Source organism: Mytilus trossulus, chromosome 1 (genome assembly GCF_036588685.1).
Source record: "Mytilus trossulus isolate FHL-02 chromosome 1, PNRI_Mtr1.1.1.hap1, whole genome shotgun sequence".
Classification (NCBI taxonomy): domain Eukaryota; kingdom Metazoa; phylum Mollusca; class Bivalvia; order Mytilida; family Mytilidae; genus Mytilus; species Mytilus trossulus.
This window is the reverse complement of record NC_086373.1, coordinates 19,051,827-19,077,730: the sequence shown is the minus strand read 5'-3', so window position 1 is coordinate 19,077,730 and position 25,904 is coordinate 19,051,827. Positions and strand designations below refer to the sequence as shown.

Here is a 25,904-nt window from a genome sequence, read left to right as displayed (position 1 = left end):
TGACGCTCATATCAAAATATTTATAAATTCAAACAAGTACAAAGTTGAAGAGCATTTAGGATCCGAAATTCAAAAAAAGTTGTGCCAAATACGGCTAAGGTAATCTATGCCTAATCCGTAACCGTCAACCAACTCCTGATGGCGTCCGTAAAAATTACGAAAGGGTAATTTCAACTTAACCATTTGGAACTCTTGGCTAAAATACTTTACAAACTTTAATTTTACGAAGTTATCTTAAAGTTCTGAAGGATTGAAAAAACTTGATCCTGAGCACATTTAAATAAAAATGTTTCCGTGATTCAAACATAAATGTCTTTCTTTGTTGTGATGTTCCGATATTGTTTCAGATAAGGGTGCAAGTTTGCAATTGGTGCTATTAAAATGTTTGAACTCGCTGCAATTGTTTGCATATGACCTAAGTCAGGAATCTGATGTTTAGCAGTTAGCGTTTGTTGGTGTGGTTCATAAGTGTTTCTCGTTTCTCATTTTTTAATATATAGTAGACCGTTGGTTTTCCGGTTTGAATGATTTGTCCGTTTGAATGGTTTTACCCTAGCATTCTATTGGGGCCCTTTAGAGCTTGCTGTTCAGGCTCCGTTTTGAAAACCGTACCCTGACCTATATTGGTTTACTTTTACAAATTGTGAATTGGATGAAGTGTTGTCTCATTGGCACTCATACAACATCATCCTATATTTATAAACATGACCATTTCTTGTTATTTAAATCTTTATTTTTCGAATTACATAAAAATATCTTTGTCAAAATCAATATAAATAATAATATCTAACAATCAAAAGTACAATAATTGAAATTCAACAACAAAAATTGAAAACTATAAATACTATAGAGAAAAAAAAAGAATTTGAAAAAAACTGATATCCATGGCTGTCCAATATATTGCTGTGAGAAATTCAAAATGAACTGAATCAAAATTGCCAAAAAATTGTGTAACGTCATAGATTCTATAAGATTTATTATAAATCAATGGTACAAAGTTTTGCGAACGGATGAATGAACAAAGGACTAGACATTGGTCATCATATATTCTAAAACCGAGGATGTAGGATGATAACATAATAATCTTTCAAAATTGACACCATTGAAATATTGACAACAGAGACCTTTCGTTGATAGAAACCTTCTGATAACACAAATAGACAGATTTTTTGATGACACAAATGAATGAATACTTAGCATTCAGGCTCGTAACCAGGTTTGATTTTGGATTGGTATCCTGATAAAATGATCTAAGAGGGCTATATTCTGACAACAAAGTTGAATGTTACTAAACAGGTAAATAATTTTTGTTGTAGTGGGAAAAGTGGGTACTAGAAATAAATGCCAGTAACTATCAAAGCAGACAGGGGTTGTTCCGTTAAAAGCTATATATCTAGGATAAAAATGATACATTAGATATATAATAAGCTTGTTAAACTGTCACCGGGAAACTTAACCAGAAAGACAAATTATACGGGACAATATACACAATATATATGTAGTCAAAATCTAAAACATTTGAAGATGATATTAAAATATAAAATATGAGGACATAATTTTCAGTACAATTTGAATTTCAATCTATTTGCGGTTTTACTCAATCTATCTTTTTTCTTTAAAATTAACAAAAAAGATGTCGTTATTTCGATACGCTTTGTTGTATATTAACCAAACATTGTGAATGAATAATGATAAAAACTAATATATAAAAGATATACGCCAAAGATACATCAGTTCTACGACAAAAATAACCAAAATAAACATGAAGATTAAAACAGTGTCAAAATATAGAATTGTGTCTCTGCAATACTTCTGATTGTAACCTTGCCATTTTTAGTGTTACTCGGCTGTATGGGTATATAACCGACTGGAATTAAATACTACGAGACCACCATACCTTTGAAAGTGTATTATGTAAAAAAGGAAGAGAACTGTATTAATGAATTGGAGAAGATAGCCACATATTTTTTTTTTTTTTTTTATAAAAGTAGGACCTCCGTCTTCATATTTTTTACCACATAAAAAATAGTACAAAATGATAGTCTGTGACAAAAAAGAGTTATCTAGCCAGTCCTCCATAGCATATCTTTTTCATTTCATCCTTAAAATAAATTTACCACTTATAATACTTAGTTTACTTGTAATCGACAATGGTGCAATAACAATATTTACAATTTTCCATACAATAATTCTAAATCATTTTTCCATTCACGTGGAAGATATATTTACAAGGTAACGCTGATTCACCTTTTTTACACGAATATTCAACAAATGCGCAATATATACATATTAACAATAACATAAATAAACTATATACATGATATAAATATTGATAATCATCTACTGCAACTTCTTTTCAATCATATTTATTAATCTATTATTTAAAGCAATTCATTAAGATTGAAATTTGACAGGACTGACGGTCAAGAACGAGTAAGATTATTTTCAGAGTAAGATACTGGTTATATAGTCTCTGTTTTGATAAATTTCTAAATACCCCCCTTTTCTTATTTTACACTGAACCCACTCCTATAGAAGGACAAGAACACTAAAAAAATCATTCTGTAATAATAATAAATATAAATGATAAGATAAGAGGTTTAATAGTCTCTATGACCATTTCGTAAAGAACCAATGTGTACCAGTAGATTCTCTTAGGCGAGACCTAAATTTTCTTTTCAATGAAGAATAGGCAGAAAGAGCAAATTATCTGTGTATAAAATATATTAATACCTGATTGACCGTAAGCTGTTATATTTAAAGAAACGATTATTAAATATACAACATTGCTAGCGTTTTAAGACATTTTGAGTTAATAAAGTTTCCAATGGTTAATGGTTAATCTAAAACGACTAGCAGATTTAAATCACTCTGCAAATGGTCATAATTATTCATGGGGTTGAGATAAATAGTTTTAAATAGAATATTTCAGTAGTAAATTCTTTTTGAGAAAAGACGTATAGACCCATACATTAAAGCGAATGACTTTTCGAGCAGTCATCAGTCAAGCTTGAATAAAACAGTTTAAAAGAACAAATAAAGTACAAAGTTGATGATCCTAATTTTCGAAGTGTTTTGCAAAATACAACACAGGTAATATATTCTGGAATAAGAAACCCTAAGTATTTTGAAACATTTAAAATATTGTAAACGATTAATTTATAATTATGATCATATCAATGATAATTCATTTGAACACAAAAGTGCTAAAACTGTTTTAGTACTGATTGTCAAAGGAGTGTATGTTGAGAATGACTTGGTTAAGCAGATCATTTTGAAATCACGTATCGGTGCCAACATCGGTGCGATTTAAGTTACATAATTTCTTTTTCTAGATTGAATGCCTTTGATGTATGCCTGTTAATATTCTTACTCGCAGTTATATTTTTACTTTGAATGACATATCTAAATGTTCGATGCAACTTAATTACCACTAAATTAGTTTTATCTGATATAATATGGACTACTCCTCTACTTCAATCCATTTCAATACAGTTTATTACAACAATGCATGACAACAATTAAACAATTAGTTATCAGTGCTGCTGTATAAATGTATTGAAAAAAACAAAATTAGAAATAAATAAGTCAGCAAATATGCAGCTACTGTTGTTTCACATTTTCCTAAATTTGATGGCTTACATAAAGCCATTTCATGCAGAATTATAATTCTTTTTTTGTTTCTATATCTATTTGAAATATGCAATTTCTTTTACTAAAACTAATGCTTTTTGAAAGTCTGACTAGGATGTATTTCAATATATAAGTTGTTATTTAATAATTTTAGATGTTTAAGTTAAAGGATCATAGAGTTCGGATGTTGATTCAGTCATTTGCCATAAAAAGTCTTCTTTTAGCAGGCATGATTTGATTTCAGACTCGTCTCGTAATAAAAAAATCAAGAGTTAAAAAATTATTCTTTCTGTTTTGTAACCATTGGCACTTAATGAAATATGAAATAAAAAATACCGTATTACAGTTTTTATACGTCTGTATCGCTTCATAACCAACTGTAGGATACATATCTAAAAGTCAATAGTCTAAGTTTCGAAACAAGTGAAAAGCTTAATGAATTTTTTTTTGAAATAATAGCAATTATTATAGCACCTAATAGATATAGGAAGATGTGGTGTGAGTGTCAATGAGACAACTCTCCATCCAAATAACAATTAAAAAAAGTAAACCATTATAGGTCAATGTACGGCCTTCAACACGGAGACATGGCTAAGGTCGTTAATGGATTTTAATACGTAACATTTACTTTTTGTTGTATTATTCTGATCATAGAGGTAAGCATAAGCACAGGTGATCAAACTTAGTTGAGATATTACCAATGATCCAGGCATACATTCGTACACAATTAATATATAAAATAAGTCATTGAGTAAGCAAGACAGTATCAAATATAAATCAGATTGCTACATTGTCATGTTTTATGTTTCTCATTCTTCAAGTCTTCTGAAATGAAACTCTTATCACATGCTTCATGCTACGACACTTGCCATGATACGACACTAAATTTGATGAGTATAAACATTGTTAGAACACTACAACGATTTGAAAGTTTTATTGCTATCTTCGAACACATATCCCACTTATAATCGAGTTTGTTCTGTTGTACTTGCAATATCCTTTAACATGCATGGCGGTGACATCAATACAAAGTCTGATTCAAATGATGGTATCTGGGAGACGTGCAACTCGGACAAGTGGATATCTACTAGCCGCGAATGTACATTGCCACCGATGTGTTCATTGTCGTTTTCATCGGATGCTCTTATTTTATGACTGTTGATTTTATAGCTAGCCATTCTATTGAAGCCGTGACAACAGTTATGGCATCTGACTACACATGCTTTCCATGGAAATCGCATTAATGCCGATCGAAAACTTTTTGCACAAGCGCTGTAGAGAACGAAATTTACACTGAAATTTATGTAATATATGATCTGAAAAAACATCTGCCATAAAATTTCATTTCTTGTTGTAAGATAAGAGTTATCAAAGGCACTTCGCAATATGGATTGCAATCTGATCACGTGACATGGCAAGTTCAATACAAGAAACACCAAAATTACCACTACGATCATTCTTTTCAGTTTCGACTGAGCTTTCATGCCTTGTTGAGTTGATGATGATGTTGTGCCACTATTATGTTCCCCCGTGGTCAAAGAGTTGGAGGATTCGCTGTGGCAATGTTCCTCGTTAGTTTCGCTGTCGGAACGGTAAAATTTGCTGATATCTATCAGTAATCTTGTAATCATGAAAATAATCATTGAGAACGGAATGATGAGTGTGAGCAAGGTATCCAACACGGTGAAAATCATCATTTGTTCGTAGTTCTGTGGAGCAGACACGCACTTCTTTTTACCGTTAGGTGCAGTTATAATCTTGGAGGTCCAGAACGAGAACAGGTAGAAAATGACAGCAAAAGAAGTTAAACCTACGACTCCTTTCCGGGCAAAATTTGGACGACATACCTTGGATCCCAGAGATGAATAGAATACTGCAACATACATATCAGCGGTAAATGCGTTCACATACCATACTGACGTGAAACCGAAAACATATGTTAGAAAAACAACTATATGACATATTCCTTCTTGGTGGAAGAAACTGATACCAATTATATCAAACCAGCCAATCCACACACACAGTAGGAAACCTGTATCAGAAATCGACAAAGCTGCCAGATAAATTGATGTCGATATCTTGTTGAGTTTTGAGAAGACGAAAACCAAGAATGAGCAAATGTTTCCAACTACGCCCATCATAACAATAAAAGGAATCATATATGTGTTTGAATATTTCACAATCAACAGCAACGGACTGTTAAAGTTCATGTAAGGTAGTGTATAGTTTACTGTTACGTTCGCCATGGTTTGGAATGGTAAATATATCAGAAAACCTAAAGTTTATTGGTATTTTCAATAAAACATGAAGTTCAACTGTATTTCTGTAACTTCTTTTACATCTTTCTAAATGTGGATTTTCTGTTGCTGTAAATACAAAAATGAGTTATAGTTAATAGAAGGAACATTTAATGTATTTTCAGTAGTATAATGTTGAATAAGAAATGCATTTATTCAGAAATTTAAGAAACGCAGCAAACTGATTTCGTTTTACTTTAAGTACTTTTTGAGTGACATAACATTGATCAAGCGATGCTTAACTATACTTAAGGGTGTTCGCATTGTCATTGTTCTGTTCTCTACTGGCCCGAAAATGTCAATTTAAATGTTCGAATTTATTTTTGTTTTAATATTTAGTTATGCATATAGGTGATAACGATAATACAATTAAAGTAGTCTGGATTATTAATGTTTTACTACATAAGCAAATAGTTACTAGTGGAAAATTTCGAAACAATACTAGAACGTATCCATCCATGCTTGCTATTTTTCTAAACATTCAGACGTTTCATAAAGATATGTACACGCTTCATAAACATAAGACTTGTTTTTTGATAATTGTAACTTTTGTTCGATTGGAAAAACTACTGTTTAATATACATAAGACATATCTCTACACCGTAATTTATTAAACATATCATATCAATATACGAAAACAATACACATACACTATATGTAAGTTGTCGGAGAATATAAAATTTATTTGTATGAGCCTTAGAAACAGAACGAAAAGCAAGACTCTACCGAGCTCTTCTCCTGTTTCGCATCGAGTATACATAATTAAATATTTTCGACAATGTACATATGTTGCGTTTATCCAGAAACTACTCTCAACACTTGAAAATTTTCAAAGTATTAAATTGTAAATCATTGTCTCAGATTTTTCTAAAAAATCTATATAGTTAAGACGCGGACGGCGAAGAAGACCCCAAAATGAACTGGTTTGGAAACAGAAATTTTAATATTTCCGCTTGCTCAAAATTAAAGTAGGATAACAGCTAACTTTATTTGTACAAGTACATATAAAGCAAAACATTATTTGTATACCTGTTATTTGTACATTAGTTGGCTTATTCTAGGATAAATGCATTTATTATTATTATGTTATATCAATCAACAGAATATTGCAATACCGCATTTTACTAACTTCATTTGTCCAGCATTCTGGTGAAAGGCTCCAGTTTGCACAAGCTTACAAGAAATCAAAGTTTTCTCTCTGGTAGGCATAATAAATTAATACAAGATATGAGTTTGATTTCATATCGGTTGAGAATAAGATTCCATTATTGGATTTAAAGGGGTCACATGACATTCATTATTCTTCAGTAATAAATTTCATCGGTCATTAACAGAAAAAAACCGGACCAGAAAACCGGTCGTTAACAAACTTTTACATGAAAATGACCGGTGGGCGTGGTTTCCGTCTAAAAATGACCGTTGGGGCGTGGTTTTCGTCTGAAAATGACCGTTGGGGCGTAATTTCTCTGTTAATGACCGGTGGGGCGTGGTTTCTCTGTTTAGAAAGATGTGCCTTTTAGTACCTTTTATAAAAAAATATTGTTTATAATATGTTTACGTCAATTATATAATTAAAGAGAACTTGATTAAGTAATTATATACTGAAAAATTGCACTAAATTGAATGGCAGTATTACTACGACTGGTCTCCACTCTTTGCCATAGAAATCGTACAACTACTCGAGTTCGCTGTAGTCATTTTGAATTTATGAGAATTTTCCAAAACATGGTTTCTCAATGAAATAAACATAATAGTTCTTGAAAAACTGGTCATTATCATGATATAAGGACTGCCCACAGGACAGTGGTATTGACTAAGATAGTGATAATGACTGAGCCGAAGGACTATATAAATAGTTACACCTAAATAATGTCATTATCAACCATTAAACAAACCTATGTTCATGAAAAATATAAAATGTTATCTTTTATTAGCTTAAAGTTCAGAAACTAGAAATGAAATCCGAAAAAGACCAAAAAAGTACAACGATTCATATTGACATACAATAGCAGTACTGGGTAACAATTTGATGAAAGAAAAATAGACAATTAAAAGATTTTCATTCTAAATTCAAAACTATAAAACTACAAAACATCTTTTGAAAGTGTTACTACATCCGAAAAATATGAAGTAATGACACATCTTTTATCAACAAGAGAGAAGATGAAATATATTTATTACTTCTATGTGAACCAGTAATTCACTCATATCTTATACATATACCATTTAGCATGTAGATTATATATTGTTTCCGTTATCGTTCTATCTTCAAGTTATCAAATTGCTTAATATCTCCTAGTTAAAAATGTATTACACCAATTCTGATTGATTTGAAATTAAATATTGTTTTGAGGTATTCATGGGTATGTCTGAATTAGTAATGATATGTGGTTTACTCATAATTATTACTTTTAACAGTTTGGAAAACCTGTCTGTGATGCATTAAGTTGTCAAAATTGTTTTAATGTTTTCATATTTCATTGACAATCCATAATTTCCAATGACTTAAACCTGATATATTAGCAACCTTACACTTTTTAATCTAGCATTATATGAATAAATTTGGCTTCATAATTTTACATTCTTAAACAGCTTCCTGGTTTATAATTTATTACAACATCTCTAATTGATTTGAAATAAAATATTATTTAGCTATTCACGGGTATGTCTGAACTAGAAATAAAATGCGGTTTACTTGTAATTAATATATCTAACAGTGTTGAAAACCTGTAGGTGATGGAATAAGTTGTCTAAATTGTTTTTATGTTTTCAAATTCCATTTACAAACACAAATTACAATGACTTAAAGCTGATTTATTAGCAGCCTTCAAATTTTTAGCGTCTAGCATGATATATATAACATTAATGTAAATATATATATATTTTTCATTCTGAAATAGCTTCCTGATTTAAAATTTATAAAATATTTCTGATTAATTTGAAATAAAATATTGATTTGAGCAATTCACGGGTATGTCTGAACTAGAAATACTGTGTGGTTTACATATAATTATTCTAACTAACAGTTTTGAAAACCTGACGTTTTCATATTCTGTTCACAAATACAATTTACATAGAGAATAATACATGGCAAAATCTGTATCATATGTCGTATCATCCCGAGGGCCTTTAGGCCGAGGGATGATATTGGTCGAGGGTGATACGGCATGTGATACGGATTTTACCATGTATTATACGCTTTATCATATATTTCAACAGAAGAGTATTAAATGATATGAACTGTTTTCTGATCCATAGCACTGGGTTTCCTTCAGTCCTGCTTTTGTTTTGTTTCAAAGCTTTAAAATAATTACTCAATTATTCATACGAAGCACCTGGATTTCCTTACAATTGTTTTGAAAATATTTTGTTTATTATTGTATTTATTTGAGTGTTTTGTATTTTTTATAGTTTCATTTATAGTGTGCCAAAAAATATGTTGTAAAACCTTGATGTTCGTGACGTCACATACAATATGAAAACTTGACGTTCGTGACGTAACATACCAAACAAGGACGTCATTAAAAAAAAATGACCTATTTTAAGGATTTTTTTTCTTAAGCAAAAAAACCAAAAAAAACAGGCTTTATGTAAATAAAAAAAAAAAAGGTATGCGATACGGGTTTTACCATGCGATACGGGGTATGCGATACGGGTTTAGCTATGCGATACGGGGTCAGCGATACAGTGTATGTGATACAGACTGGAAAAACGAACCTTTATTAGATATACAAAATAGCTGTATATTGTACTTAATATATGATAAAATGACTTAAAGCCGATTTATTAGCAACCTTTATCTTTCTAATATCTACCATATGTCGTGTCTATTAAGTATAAAAAAAATCATTATTGAAAAACATGAAAAGTGTGCCAATTTACACTATGGTAGTATGGAAGATGTACCCCACGTCGCTACTATATATTAAATGTAATGTTAATGTAAGTTTTGTTGCAATAACATTTTTATATTTCTTAATAATTGGAAGCATACAGGATGGAAAGATTACACTTGCAATAGAAAATCACATACACAATGTTAGAGCATATATAATCTTGTTCTGAAATCTGAGATATGCTTATTCTATATAAATCCTAATTAAGGGTATATTTTAAGAAACAAATTAGATTCTATGATAGAGACGTGAAAAATACCAAAGAAATATTCAAACTCATAAGTCGAAAATAAACTGCAAGTGAGTCTTCCCGAAATGACCAAAATGCCTTCGTTTAAAATCTTCTAATACATTCCAATATTCGTCAGTAAAAAGAAAAATAACTAAAATACTGAGCTCTGCTGAAAATACTAAACGGAAAAGCCTTAAGCAAACGACAAAATCAAAAGCTCAAACACGAATAGATTACAACTGTTACAGTGATTTTCTTCATAATCATCTTATATTCAATATCATTATTAAGAATGTATCAATCATTTTGTGTGTACAGTTTGAATCCCATTTGGGAAATGAAACATGTTTGTTTCATTGCATATATAAGTGCGTGATTTATAAGATTTATAACTGTTGTGAAACCATTTGTGTTAATCTAGGTCAGTAGTACATAAAGAATACAAAGTACAGCATTACACAACAGAAAAATCACATGGGATATCAATCATTAATGTTCTTCGAAAGCAATTATTAGTTTCAATAGGAAGATTTGGAATACATAATTTGCTTCCTAAGCATTTCCTGAAGAGAAATATATATACACATTCTAAAATGACACCACCTTTATCCATAATCTGTAAATATGCATTTTTTTCTAAGTTAAAGTATAGTTTAACACTATGAAAATAAGGAATAACAAGAATGTGTCCACAGTACACGGATGCCCCACTCGCTCTATCATTTTTTATGTTTACTGGACCGTGAAATTGAAATTAAAATTCTCTAATTTGGCATTAAAATTAGAATGATCTTATCAAAGGGAACATGTGTACTAAGTTTCACGTTGATTGGACTTCAACTTCATCAAAAACTACCTTTTTTAAACTGAAGTGTAACAGACGGACGAACGATCAGACGGACGGACGGACGGACGGACGAACGAACGAACGGACGGACGAACGACCGGACGAACGGACGCACAGACCAGAAATCATAATGCCCCTCTACTATCGTAGGTGGGGCATAAAAAAGCTACGTGAGGAAAACAACTTTTGAAATATAAAGGTGATGTTCGTAACAGACGAAATTGATAGAAATGAGAATTAAAACACAAGTACCGAACTAAAAGGTAATCAAAAACGAGGAACGTCCAAAACAACTGACATAGACCAAGCGTTCAACTCTATCAACCAACAGATTGAATAGTAAATTACTGACTGGTACAACCATTTCCCAAAAAAAGTAATTTGATCATATCTTCCGATAAAGGGTGACTTCATACATGTAGGTCGTTTGTACAATTTATGCATTAATTTTAAAAGTCCCAAAAAGTTTAATGTTAGAGAGCATTGAGGACCAAAATAACCTAAATGTTATGCCAAGTACGGCTAAGGTAATCTAAAGTAGAAAAACATTAGTATTTCAAAAGTTTTGTAAACAGTTAATTTATAAATATGACCATATCAATGATATCAACACAGAAGTGCTGCCTATTGGATTGAGAATGATATATCTATTGAACAGAGTCAAAACGACAAGAATTTAGGCTTTACATAGACAAGATCACTGTACAGCATGGAACAATGAGCAAACCAATAATGTGTAAGCTGTAACAGCGCCCGATATTGCAAGTACGTGTTAAAGTGCTGAAAGTTCAATCCTTATCACGCTGCACCAGCGATACGTGTAATAGTGCTAAAAGTTCAATATTTTTCATTCTGTAAGGGAATCGGGACTCGTAATTTGTCTAAGATAGGAATAAAGTTTGCACTTGTTAAATAAATCTTATAACTAAATAGTAATTGATAATGAAATTGGATTTAATTTCTTTTTATGAAATTTAACTTAAGAATAACTTTTGAAGAGAATGCAAAATAATTTTAAATGTCATTTTATTGATGAGGCAAGTTACTAACGTTTCCGTAATAATTTTAACATCCATTGTTTTGATTAAGTGTTTTCTAAGAGGCCTTTGATTAACATTCCACTCATATATCAATATTTGTATAAATACGGAATTTTGTTATTGGAAACAAACTATCAAACAGTTGAAACGCAAATAATAGCATGTATCAATTTGTCCATGTTTTGTATTCTCTTTATACCAAAATGACAAATTAAAAGAAAAGGTATAACAGAATTGAGTTTTCCCGGATTTCTATAAAACATCGTTACTTCTTTTTATTTAAGATGATATCAATTATAAAAAAGAAAGTAAAATTAATTGCCTTTCAAACTTTTATTTTGAACTTTTAAACAGACCTTTTGGTAAAGGTAATCATAATGTTGTTACCCTAACATCATTGTTTTATTTTATAGGATATTTGTCAATCCGTCACTTTGTGCTTCTTCGTTTCATTTGTTGCTTTTAAAGTGATTTTAAGATGATACTGTACCCCTATGTTTGACATTTTTACTCTTTGAGTATGTTTGTTTTGTTCATGCATCGTTGACAATGTAATGGAATGTGATGCGACTGTCATACAAGTGAGATGTTTAGCTAGCTATAAAACCAGGTTCAATCCACCATTTTCTACATTAGAAAATGCATGTACCAAGTCCGGAATATGACAGTTGTTATCCATTCGTTTGATGTGTTTGGACTTTTGATTTTGCCTTTTGATTTTGGACTTTCCTTTTTGAATTTTCCTCGGAGTTCAGTATTTTTGTGTTTTTACTTTTCACTAATGAGTATTTTGTAGATAAAACCTGCGAATGGCATATTAAATGTTAGTCCTTTTTTCAAAGTTTTTTTACAATTACAAGTCGGTGCACGACTTCTGCGATGGCATTAGTCATCACTGTATACTATTAATGGAGATATTTCCTGTAAAGCATTTTTGAATTATTTCAAATCCTCTAAAGTTATCGATCTCGGAAGCAGAGATGATCTTATCCAGATTGAAATCGCTTCGGAAGGTACAAATCAAGGTATCAGAATCGCATGAAATTAAAAAAAAACAGGATCATACGAGTCAATGCATGCTTCACCTACAAGGCTTATCCACTGTCAGATATAAGGGCACAATCAGTATTACGATAGATGATATGACTGTTTTGTAAAGATTTAGACCGTGAAACATGTTGCTAATGAGTTGGGACACATACACAGTGACATTGTACATCGTTTTGTATATTGTATCTAGTATCGGTCAACCTGTTTTTGATGGTGACGTTTTCTTTGTTTCTCATCACTGTCATAGAATAAAAGATACAACTAATGCATTAAACTTTTCAAATGTGAAGTTTCCATTCCTATGTAGCAACATTCAAGCTGCGCCATCATATTGAATATCTTCCAGTTCATCTATCTAAATACTGCATTTCCTATCAATATTAATTTATTCGAGAAATGTTACTGGCAATTAAAACATTAAACCACGAATTCCAAGTGATGAAGTATTAACCAATCTAATCAAAAAATATAGATAGGTGATTTCATTATGTGATTTCATTATGCCTACTTCATTTGAAGATAACAGATGTTTTATCAAGTAGGTGTAATGATTTCTTTGAAAAAGTCAGTGCATCAAAATTAAACAACTTTTTGAAGCACCATTTTGGAATGGGAGCGTTGTATAATTACCCAATATAAGCAATCAAGCGATGTAATTATCGCTCGATTTTCATTTTACAAAATTAGAAAACCTACAGACATATTCGGTCGACATAAGTGATAATACATCTTTTTTTCAATGTGAACTTAATTTTTCCATTTTATATTCAAATAGAAGTATTGAAGCAAATACATTAAGATCGCTTTATTATGCTTGCTGATCTCGTTTTACAAGTGATTGCTGCTTCATCGCATAAAATTTCTATAGAACTGTACTGAAGTCTGAATAATAAGAAGTTTAAGGCTTCTATCTTGTCATTTAAAGGTTTCAAAAAGTATAATTATCTATATTTGATAATGATAGTCTTGAGGATTCCTGAGTTTGCATTAATCCGATTTGGTTTGAATGAAATCGATTCGAAATAATTTAGTATAGTGATGTTAACTAGTACAACATCAACAAAATGGAAAATTGTACAAAACAATAATACAGTCTTGTTTTGATCTATACATTGAAAGATAAGAAGGGAACGTGTGAACAATCATTTATGAATTCTTGTCTGATAAATGTGACATTCTATAACAATGAATTTTACATGTTTAACCCCGCCATATTATGTGTGTAAGTGGCTGTCTCATGACTCTTGCCTGTAATTTAGTGGTTTTCGATTGTTGCTATGTTACATATTTGGTTTTCGTTCATTATTTTGGTACATGTATCAGGTCGTTAGTTTTCTTGTTTGAATTGTTTTACATTTGTCATTTCGGTGTCTTTTATAGCTGGCCATTCAACATGGGCGTTGCTTGTTGTCGACGACCTTACGGCGACCTATAGTTCGAAATCTGGTCCAAACACATACATTTGAGCGTTTTGTATTTACTAGTATAAAATAAGAGACTTGACATTATGCCAATGAGACACGTGTAGGTAAATATATTTCCATACGTCCATCAATAATAAGCAAAACCCAAATCTAAAACTAAAATAATATATAACAGGCCCCGACATGACAAAATGTGAAACAATTTAAACGAGAAACAAAAGAGCTTGGTTTAAACAAAATAATAACGAAAGGCGAATATAAAGGAGATCGAGCAACAACAACTATGCTTGTTTAACAAATTTGGTACCTTCTTCATCACAAATACAGGAAAAGAAGTGTTTAATTTCGATACTATTTATACTTGTCGTCACTGTAATACCATCGGTTGCGTGGGAGAAATAGCTCTACTTATATACAATCTTGGTAACATCGTGAGACTTGTTGAATTTGATTTTATTTGATCAATATGTAATAACCATGTATTCAATATCCTATCGTTCTTTCATTCGTTTTTCAGTTTGAAATACTGTAAGTATAATTACGTACTGTTATTTTACTTTACATATAACTATCGTCTGATGAGTTTGGTACTCGGTTAATAGTCTCCGAAGTTATTTTAATCATCTATTTTATTAACGCAGTATTGATTTATGTAGTATTGGTTCCTAGTATGGTATATATTTAACAAAACCTCGCAAATTAGAAACACCAATTAGGTCATGCATTTATTATAAACTGTTTTGTTTAAATTTAGTGTTTTAACTGTCGAATTAAATGCATCCGAAATAAAAATAAGATTTCAACGAATTATAATAACTAATACTTATAGATATATCAGCAACAATGGCGACTAAGAATTGAATAACCCACGTAACTGGCTATACTAAATGTATGTAATCTAGCTCAAACTACATATATTAAACAGTGCTGCCTAGCAAACTACCATTATTGCTTTTAAACAAAAACATTGCAATATAGAAAATGACACAATCATTGCCATCAGTATAATCTTTTAAGAACAATAGAAATGAGAGGAAGAAGTTAGAAGGCGATGTACAATTGACATGGATTGCTCGTAGAGGTAATTGATGGTTGACATTAGTATTGTATTGAAATTTGTTCAATAAAACATGAAAATTGAGGTTAAGTAGATATAAAAGGTACAAGGATTATAATTTGAAACGCCATACGCGCGTTTCATCTGCATTAGACTAATCAGTGACACTTAGAGATCAAAATAGTTAAAAAGCCAAACAAGTACGAAATTGAAGAGCATCGAGGACCAAAAATTCCCAAAAATTGTGCAAAATACGTCTGAGGTGATCTATTTCTTGGATGCGAAAATCCTTAGTTTTTCAAAAAGAATTTGTAACAGGAAATTTATAAAAAATGACCATATAAGGTCAGGAAAATAACAACCGTAACGATTACGAGAATAGTCCTATAGTAAGTGCCCATTATTAATGTTAACAGAAACTAGTCAACCTTTTATTAACTTATTACTAATCATTAATTGGTGAAATATGTTCAAGGTCGGAGGTTCCTTGCAATAAAAATCCACAATCATGACAACTTTACGTTGATCTAAATAAGACACAGAATTATGAAAATTAGATCATAGACAATTGGCAGACATGAACTTCATAATATAAATATATATAAATCTCCAAATCAATATTGAGGGGTTGCTCTCTATCTTTCCAACACAAATACAAGTCGCAATCAAAAACTGTGTTTTAAAATTATTCCTAACAGTCTCATTTGAATAATTATTTTTTTTCCTGATATCTACCTTTATCACCAATATTATTTGCGCAAATGAAATGTTTTTATTTTCTATACAAATATAATGCCAATTGGCGAAAAAGTAATGCACCACTTTTCTACCCCAGGAATAGATTATTTTAGCTGTATTTGACAATTTTGTTCGGAATTTGTGGTCATCAATCTTCAACTTCGTACTTTATTTATTCATTTATTTTTTTATTTATTTTTTTAAAAACTTTTTAAGATTCGAGTTCCTCTTATGAGTCTTTTGTAGAAGAACTGCTCGACTGGCGCAAAATACACAATTCTAATCCTGGTATCAATGATGAGTTTATTTACTCCGGTGGCTTATACATTAGAATATACTTATTTCATATGTGGCATGTATATGTGACAGGCAAAACACTCAACAATGTAAAGTAAGCCAAAAACTTACGAAAACATTAATAAGGCTTACCCTCAATCAGTTTCTTCTTTATTATGTAATATGAATCTAGTTCTTATTTAAAACTGAACAAAAAACTAATGGTTATCATTTATTACTGTTAGTCTACATGTTGACGACCTAGTTATTTGCAATTAATTGAACGTCACTAAGGCAAATTAATTCCTATAAACCAATTACCGTAATATCGTGACTGTTCTGATTTCTTGAAGTCCTGTTAGTTTACTGTTAAAATTCCAATTATATATAAATAAAAAAATTACAAATTCCGCTATTTAAATGCAGTTAACAAAAATGTAACATCGTATGGTTATTATTTTCGTTTCTCGTTTTCTTATCAGAAATAATGAGGAAATTGAATCTTGTGAAGTTTTATAACAATTTTCTTTGAAGTAATTCAACACTAGATATTCTCTTAAAGAAGAACTTGTATAGAAAGTGGGATGCGTTCTTTTGATTACATTAACTATGAAATTTTAACTCTTCATACAACTTGCATAAATCGGAATAATAAACAATAAAATTAAGAATAACACAAAGTACCATCATTGCAAATATACATATGTCAAATGTCTGCTCTTGTTACAGTGAACCACTCAATGATAAAAATGTGTTTTGTGAGCGGCACAGGCTACGCCGTGGTTTAATTCTCTAACAAAATGTTGCATTTTAGACAAAAGTTATTTCGATACATTTATATCTACAAAATATAATTTTTAAAAATGAATCACTGCGTACATATCAGTGATAAAAAGAAATCTCGGCTTCATAATTGAAAATGTCTTTAATATATTGTGACTTTATTTTTTCATTGCAGACTGTTGTATCTATGTAAAGATGTTAATTGGTATCAAGCAAGGACTCCAAATCAAGATTTGCCCCTGACCTCCTGTCCTGTAAACACGATCATGAATAAAGAAATTCCTGTCATTGGGATCGGGAAACTTTCACAACTCAATCATAGCTTTAAGATTTAAACCGTCTTCCTTTTGCGATATAATTTTAATATGATTTTTCAACCATTGATTTCTGGTACCAGGATTACAATTTAGTACACCAGACGCGCGTTTCGTCTACATAAGACTAATCCATATATATATCCTAAATACATTTTCCCAGTTGTTGGATTTATGTGTGTAACTATTTATCCTATCTTGTTAATGTAAAACGAATATGAATAGGGTTGCATCATTTCATTCATCATAAATCTATAAGGAGATACATGTACTATTAGCATTCAAAATTATTTTTTTTTATGGCAAATATTTCATAACACATTGATTTCTGCCACATTTTCCCAGATGTTGGATATATGAGTGTAACTATTTATCCTATCTTGTTAATGTAAAACGAATATTAATAGGGTTGCATCATTTCATTCATCATAGTTCTATAAGGAGATACATGTACTATTGACATTTTAAGTGCGGTCTTATGTCACAAGATTTTATATGAAAAAAGATTCTATGGCAAATATTTCATAATATTATGTTTTAAAATTTGATTTAATGCAAAGCTGCTGTGAACTGTGACATATCATACTTGATAAACGTCTTTTGTCTTCCTGGATGGCATTGTTCGTGAAAGCTGTCATGTTTTTTGGTTAACATTGCATGTATCTGTCAAATACAATTTTCAGTCAAAAGATACTATTTCTGCCTCTAAGTAGGCAGGTTTTGTTGACCGTTGGATGAATTAATTTCAAATCAATAAGATATTTTTACAAAAACGTAATCAATGCAATATCAATAATCCTGTATAAGGGTAGCCCCTGCAATATGGATATTACAAAATATGTTTTCGGTGCTTCCTTATTTATATGTTGATGTACGACATTCTAAATCCAAATAGAATTGAAACACATTAAGGAGAATTGTCGGAGCTGCTTCCGAAATATACATGAACAATACAACAAATAATGTAACCCTTTTTATAAACAAACAACGTTGAATTTGACGGATTTCGAATTTAATGTGACATTATTTTTTCTTTACGACACAATGTCCTACTGTTTACGTTAAATGTAATCAATTCAATTTTTATTTTCGTTGAATCCGACGGATTAAATTGTGACATCTTCCTTTTTTCTACGGAATCTTGTCCTCATAGCGTATTAAGAATGAGAAAAAAAATCATTGTTTATTGGTATGATTCTCTTCCCCTTCTATAAATTATTTAATAGGTTCAGCAGGAAGAAAAGAATACATACAAATGTCGTTAAATCGATTCCAGTTCATCTCTTAGATTACACAAGTTTGCAATTCCGCATTATCTTGTTGTTTTTCATGTGTTTTTTTTTAAAACTGTAACAATTAGAGAATATGATATATGATCAATGTAGTGGCCATGGGCTGTTTTGTACTCTCTGGTCTAGTTGTCTTTTTGATACATTCACAATTCTATTTTGTGACCGGGGATCTTGATATTGTTATTGAACTAGAGGTTATGGATTTTATTTTTGTAGTTGGCCCGAGAACACAGTTATTTCGTAGTGCATTTCTTTTAGACAATAAATTCAAATTAAAAAATCGCACCTGCTCTTTCTCAAAAAAGATTTTTACTGTGTAGTGTACTACTAGTGGGCCACATAATATCACATTTATTGAAATTGCTACCAGCTCTTACTCAAAATATTAATAATTCTGTGTTGAGGGAGGCTAAAATTCTGTTTGACAGCTTCAGACGTAACAAAGTTTGACCTTTTTTTAACTTGGACAAACCACTACTTAACATTACGATACAGTACCCAAATTGTTTTAACATGTAATTACATCCCCTTCTAAATATTTCAGGCATTAAACATCAGAAAATAAATTGAGAAAGTGTATGAAAAAAAACCACATGTTATACACTGTTCACCCTAGGGACAACGAAAAACAAAGGGCGATAACTGTGTCCTTGGACCATATTTGTATATATGTCGTCTAATATTGATTAAAAAGAGTGTCACGAATGTCACCAGCACGCCCTGCCATCTTACTGTAAACTTAAGTGCAGATAAAGGAAAACCTATATCACGCACTTCATTCTTTCAGAAAAAAATAAGAATTTTGACTATAAGTTTAACAATAATATAATTTCTTGTAAAAATCCATCACAATTGAGGTTTTTAGTCATCTTCACGTATTTTTCATTTGGTGACACAGTAAAACATAAACCAAACAATTATTGGGGAAAGGTACGTACACGAAATGTATTTAAATCTAAGATTCAATTTGTATTTGCAGAGGCTTTATGAAGTAACCATGACGGTAAAATGATAACATCAGGAAAAATAGTCCATACCTCTTGATAACAAACGAGTGGACTTTCTTTTTCTATGGTCACGTTTCCTTCCTCATGTAGTAATATCTGTATGTTACTCCTTAATTTTTTTTATCATTTCTCTGTCGATTAGACATTCGTTGTTACAGTATCTACAATGTAAGAAAGTACAGTTACTTTATTACAAGTTTATATGGATCGATAAATTTGAAATGTAGAGATAAGAAATGATACTTTTTGTACATTGGAAAACGTGTCAATGATATTGTGTTGCAATAAGATTGCTACGGTAAAAGTAACTCTTACATACCCAATATAGATGGATAGATAAATAGAAGACCACTTTAATATTTTTTGCATATTCTCGCTCAGTCCAATAGTTTTTCTCTTAGCAAAAGGGATGCGAAAGATACGAAAGGGACATCCAAACTCATACGAAAGTGGCATTCAAACTCATACCAAAGGGACGTTTAAACCCATAAGTTTGACGGCGAAAAACTACCAAAAGATAAGCAACCGTTTGAAAATATATATAGTTGATCTCTTAAAATCCCCTGTTCATACACATAATTGAAAAATGGTCTTAGAGACTCTTATGATTTTTGCCATAGTACGAATTGTAAATTTTTCAAATGCAATAAAAAAATATAAAGATAAAGTCGTTAGTCCCGAAATTGAAGGTGAGTTTGAAAATGACTGTGGTTCTTATACAAATTAAAAAATCCTAGTAGAACATCATTGTTCCATTAAAACTTTAAAAAAAACAAACCCAACATACTAGTATATCAACTAAAAATATGTATATGATATAATTCAACTTGATAAAAGTACACCTGTTCCATCATTCGTCTCAACTCGGCCGATTCCGTACCCTCATCTAACGGACAAGAAGGAGAGTAGCGGGTATTACCGAGGATTGCCGAATGCTTTATCATGTCACATGTATATAACGAACTATTAAAACTGTGAAAACGATTATGGTTTATTTTACATTTATACAATGGTCTATTATACTAACCATATCATATTGATTACAAAGTAGTCCATTTGGAAATTGTGTCATTATAATAATCATATATTATTACTTCTATAATACAATAGGTACACAATAAACTAATAACAACAATTAATAAATAGTCAGCAACTGTGTCAGTAAGTAATAAAGCCAGAAAGACTAACGAATAGGTTTGTATTGTTCAAAAGTATTGATGAAAAAGGATGAATCAAGCAAAAAAAGTGGAAAACACCAAACGGAGAATCGCAGAGCGATCATAAAAACATGACAAAAATCTAAAAAGCGACAAACAGACAATAACGGTCTACAAAACTTTACATCACAAAAACATAAAGACAAAAATTGAAATCACAAAAATATTGAACTCCGATTTATACAATAATTGGTTTCTTGTTTCTTGTTTCTGTTTTCGTAAAGTGGTTAAAGTAATTGCAAGTGACTATTGTTTTAAGTCAATTGAGACTTAGATGTAGTTCGACAATGAGCTTGGTGTAAGTTAGCTCAACAACACAATACTTTTCCTCGAATCCTACCAGTGTCACTTTTGATGACCTGCTTATTTCGCCTTTCTAGAAAAAAAGTGATCATTTATTATTGAATTGCCAATTTTATTAGTAATTCTGAAAATATTATATGTCAGAAACAGTATATCAAAAAATAATCAAAACACGTTGTAAAGCCGGACTTCATAATTATCGTAATATATTAAAATAAGTCACTGCAAGCAACGAATTTTTTAAACGATTTGTCATTTTCTAAATGTTCTTTGTCAAAAACAATTAATCAGATACATGTAAAATAACAGATATAAAATAAACTTATATGCATTTCGATAGCGATTTACAGCTCAACATTGTAGATTTTACCTGCCTATATTAATAACACGAGCATCTGAAGCATTCTAAAAGACAGTTAAATCCCTTCTTATCGGTTTTATTTGCTGCAACTGAAATTATTATAAGGAAAAGTCATCCATGTAAGTATTGGTGTTAGAGTATTTACAAGCATTAATGGCTATAGGCGTTCTACGAATATGAAAATTACACTCTAATATTTTAAAAACGTGATTTTGACATTTTCTATTAAAAAGTTAATAAGCTATCAGACAAACTGAGTGATCAATTATAATCGAATATATGGGCTGTCGATCATCCATCAAATTGTTTTGAAATTGAAGGTCTACCGTAGAAACGGAATATCAGATTCTATAGCGTTAGAACTAGTGTGCTCACTTTACAGGCTAAATAAAGGCAACAGTAGTATACCGCTGTTCAAAACTCATACATCCATGGACAAAAAACAAAATCGGGGTAACAAACTAAAACTAAGGGAAACGCATTAAATATAAGAGGAGAACAACGACACAACATTAAAATGTAACACACACAGAGATGGACCAAGCGTTAGACACAATATTAATCCTATAAGAATAACAAATATAACATCAAAACCAAATACATGAAATTGGGATAGATAAATACCGTGACACGTCTTATAGTAATGTGAATTCACACTAAAAAATAGGAGAAAACAAACGACACAACGGAAACACAACGTTAAAATGTAATACACACAGAAACGAACTATAATATAACAATGGCCATATTTTTTACTTGGTACAGGACATTTTTAAAGAAAAAAATGGTGGGTTGAACCTGGTTTTGTGGCATGCCAAACCTCCCTCTTTAATGGCCATGTGAAATATAACATTAAAATGACAACGCAACATTACAGGACTACAATATAAATAAATAGGAGAACACAATTGACAAAGAAACACACGAATTATAGCTAGCAAAAGACAACAAGTTTAAAATTTTGATACGCCAGTACTACATTTTATCCACACAAGATTTACTAGTGACGCCCAGATACAAAAGTTTGAAAGCCAAAACAAGTACAAAGTTGAACAACATCGAGGACCAAAAGTTCGAAAAAGTTGTGCCAAAAACGGCCATTTTTGATTAACAGACGGAGTAATTTTTTTTAATTTGCCAATGAAATACATGGCAAATTACTTCAAACTATAGTCTAAAGCGTTTACATGGTAATTTCAATGAATATATCTATGTAAAGGAACTGAAATCCATGGTTATTGTCTGTTGCTGTGTTTCATATTCGTTTTAGTTTATTCTTTTATATAAATCAAGCCTTTTTTTCGTTAGAATTGTTTTAAATCTGCGATTTTGGTGCCTTTAAAACTTTGAAATGAAGTATGGTTTTTTTTTCTTTTTAATTGTAGGCCGTATTGATTCGTGATTTTTATTTGGTACTACAGTTTGGTACTACTACATATACGTCATTTTGTTTCTGATAAAGAGTTATATCCTTGGCAATCTTACCACATCCTCTTGCTTTCATATTTCTTTCAAAACAACGTATTTGAATGAGATCAAAATGAAATAAAGACCTATCCTGCCTATCAATTTTCCAGGATAATAATAACACGATCATTACGTGCATCGACTGTATTTATCCTATTTCTTTTCTTCTTGCATTTTATGAACATATGTTATTTGAATAATCAAATTATTCAGTCATAAAAGAGAAAGAAGACATCAGATAAAAACACAAATTGAAAATAATGCCATTTATTTTCTTATTTAATATCGGAGTATACTTGATATAAAACCATTTTGAAGCCTTTTGTTGAATTCTAATGATTTGAGTATTCTCTATGGTGATATTATATATAAAAATTCTGGGTCAACATTTGCATTTCTATTAGAACAGTCATACATAATTTAAAAACCAATCCCCAATTGGGATGAAAATCAATTTCAAAACAATACGAGGCAATTTTAAAATTTTCTTTTTTGCACACTTGTCGTGAAATATTTAACATTATTTTGCTATTTTAAAATTTCAATCAACTTACTTGAACATGAATCTATAATTCCCCTGCTTTATCACATAAACTTTTCTTAACAATGTTTTATCTATCTGTCGGTAATTCCTTTTAATGCAAAACCTATATTGCGATGCTATTATTATAGTATAAAGCAAACGCAATTTATATCAGAACTCGATTTACAAATTGCAATGTTCAATTTCCTACAACATTTATTATGAAGGGATTTGCATTCACATTTATTTTTGTGGTATATTGTCTTATATTAATACATATGATGACACGAATAATGCTTTTTTAATATATGTTTGCTTTAAAAACTTTACTTATATTAAAGTAAAAAGTCTTAATCAAAGACGACAATAGTATAAGAAAGGCAGAAGAGTGTAAAATATTAGTTGTTCTTGAAAAAAACATGTCGAACAATTAATTTATTCAATTAATTACATCGAAAGAGAAATAGAACAATATTAACGTTCTTTTTGATAACTAGGTAAATTAGTTATATATCGGATCTACGCAATTTCAGAAACTATGATGTTTGTATTATAAAGTCCTTTTAGATGCTATTATTACTGAATCTTATTTAGATATATATTGTAAACTATGAATACAAGAAGATATAAGGGGTATACGCTGGTCCAACAAGAATGTATATACAAGTTAAACAATTATACGTTTATGTTACAACATGCAGATTTCATAAATTTAAACAAACGAGAAATTTAAGAAAAAAAACCACTTACTTCAATATATTCTGCAAGGTACCTTGTTTATAGTTAAACTTTAAATGACAGAATTGTACAGGTGTTCTTCCCAATTTCTGATGTCATTTTCACTTCATCTTATCCATAGCAACGCCCAATCATATTTAAGTCCAATTAACAGCACTCGTATGCCTATCTTCGGAGATCGATCGACAATAGCTGCCTGAATGTACCACATATATCTCAATGTAATTAATTTATACAAACTTATCTTTTTTGAAAGATATTGTCTCGAAATCATTTAAAATAAGTATACTGATCATGATATCCGAGATAGCAAACTTTGGAAATCCATTTGTTATTTTCAATCATTTTTTACGAGCATTGACAACTTACCAATAAAAAAAAAAGTTCCACATAATTAAAAGTATGGTTAAATAAAAATTAGCACTTAGGGATTCTGACGTCTAAAGTGTTTATTAATAAAATGAAGAACGAAATTAAAGATTTACTGAATAAGCTCACGGTAGCTTGTAAAATTAAAGTAAATCAATTACAAAATTGAATGAGGGCAAGTGAGATTTAACTATATTATGATTATATTAACATTGATCAGTGTTAAATAAATAATATATTTACAAACAATATTTTCAGAGATTTGGGTCAAATATATTGTATTTTCTGAGTCTGTTTATTTTAGTACCTTTCCTCTAACAAATAGCGCCTATCATTACATCTACAGAAGACTTCTTAACTCTAATATAATCTCGAAGATTATAAGACTCATCTTAAATAGCCACTCTATGATACTAAGACAGTAATAAAACTATTTCTGGTATTAATTGATTTTCACTTGTAAAATAGGCGGTAGGGGATATTTCCTGTCAAGGTCTTTGACGAAATATGGAACTTAATTACATTCCGTACATAAATATGCTTACTTGTTGACACTTATGTTTTGGGGAACTAACAGAGTGTTATTATAATAGACCAAATTCCAATTATTTGAATTTCCGTAAACAAATTTGGTTTAAGTGAACATCATAGTTATTTCAGGGGCATTATCAATTCCTTTCAATGTTGAGAGAGAGGTTGAAAAACAAATGATGCTATATTGCACGAATTATTGGGCAAATCAAATTCTGATAATTGATAATCAGCACTTCTCTCATTAGGGAAATGTGATAAAGTACCTACAAATCATACATTAGTTCTTTCCCTATCCTGGATAAAGACGCTCGATGAACTTTAATAGTACATGGATCAGGCGATCCTGTCTATCTGGTAAATGACGTCATAAAACGCGCATAATGGACGGTGAAGTACATAACTCGAAAATAACCAATGGCTTTTAACTAGTTTTATATTGTGTGATATTACACTATTGTTTCAGGTAATGATGAAGGTTGGCTTATATTTAAACGTTTAAACCCGCT

At 30.7% G+C, this 25,904-nt stretch overlaps 1 protein-coding gene across 1 annotated transcript; it reads right to left on the bottom strand.

The window, feature by feature from the left end:
* Window positions 1–889: 889 nt before the first annotated feature.
* On the bottom strand, window positions 890–24,684 carry LOC134717751 (galanin receptor type 1-like). The gene is made up of 3 exons (XM_063580248.1): window positions 24,508–24,684; window positions 19,917–20,047; window positions 890–5,999 (listed from the first exon to the last, which is right to left on the bottom strand). Exon 3 carries the CDS (start codon window positions 5,877–5,879, stop codon window positions 4,596–4,598), a length of 1,284 nt encoding a protein of 427 aa, XP_063436318.1. The 5' UTR covers window positions 5,880–5,999; window positions 19,917–20,047; window positions 24,508–24,684; the 3' UTR covers window positions 890–4,595.
* Window positions 24,685–25,904: the final 1,220 nt, after the last annotated feature.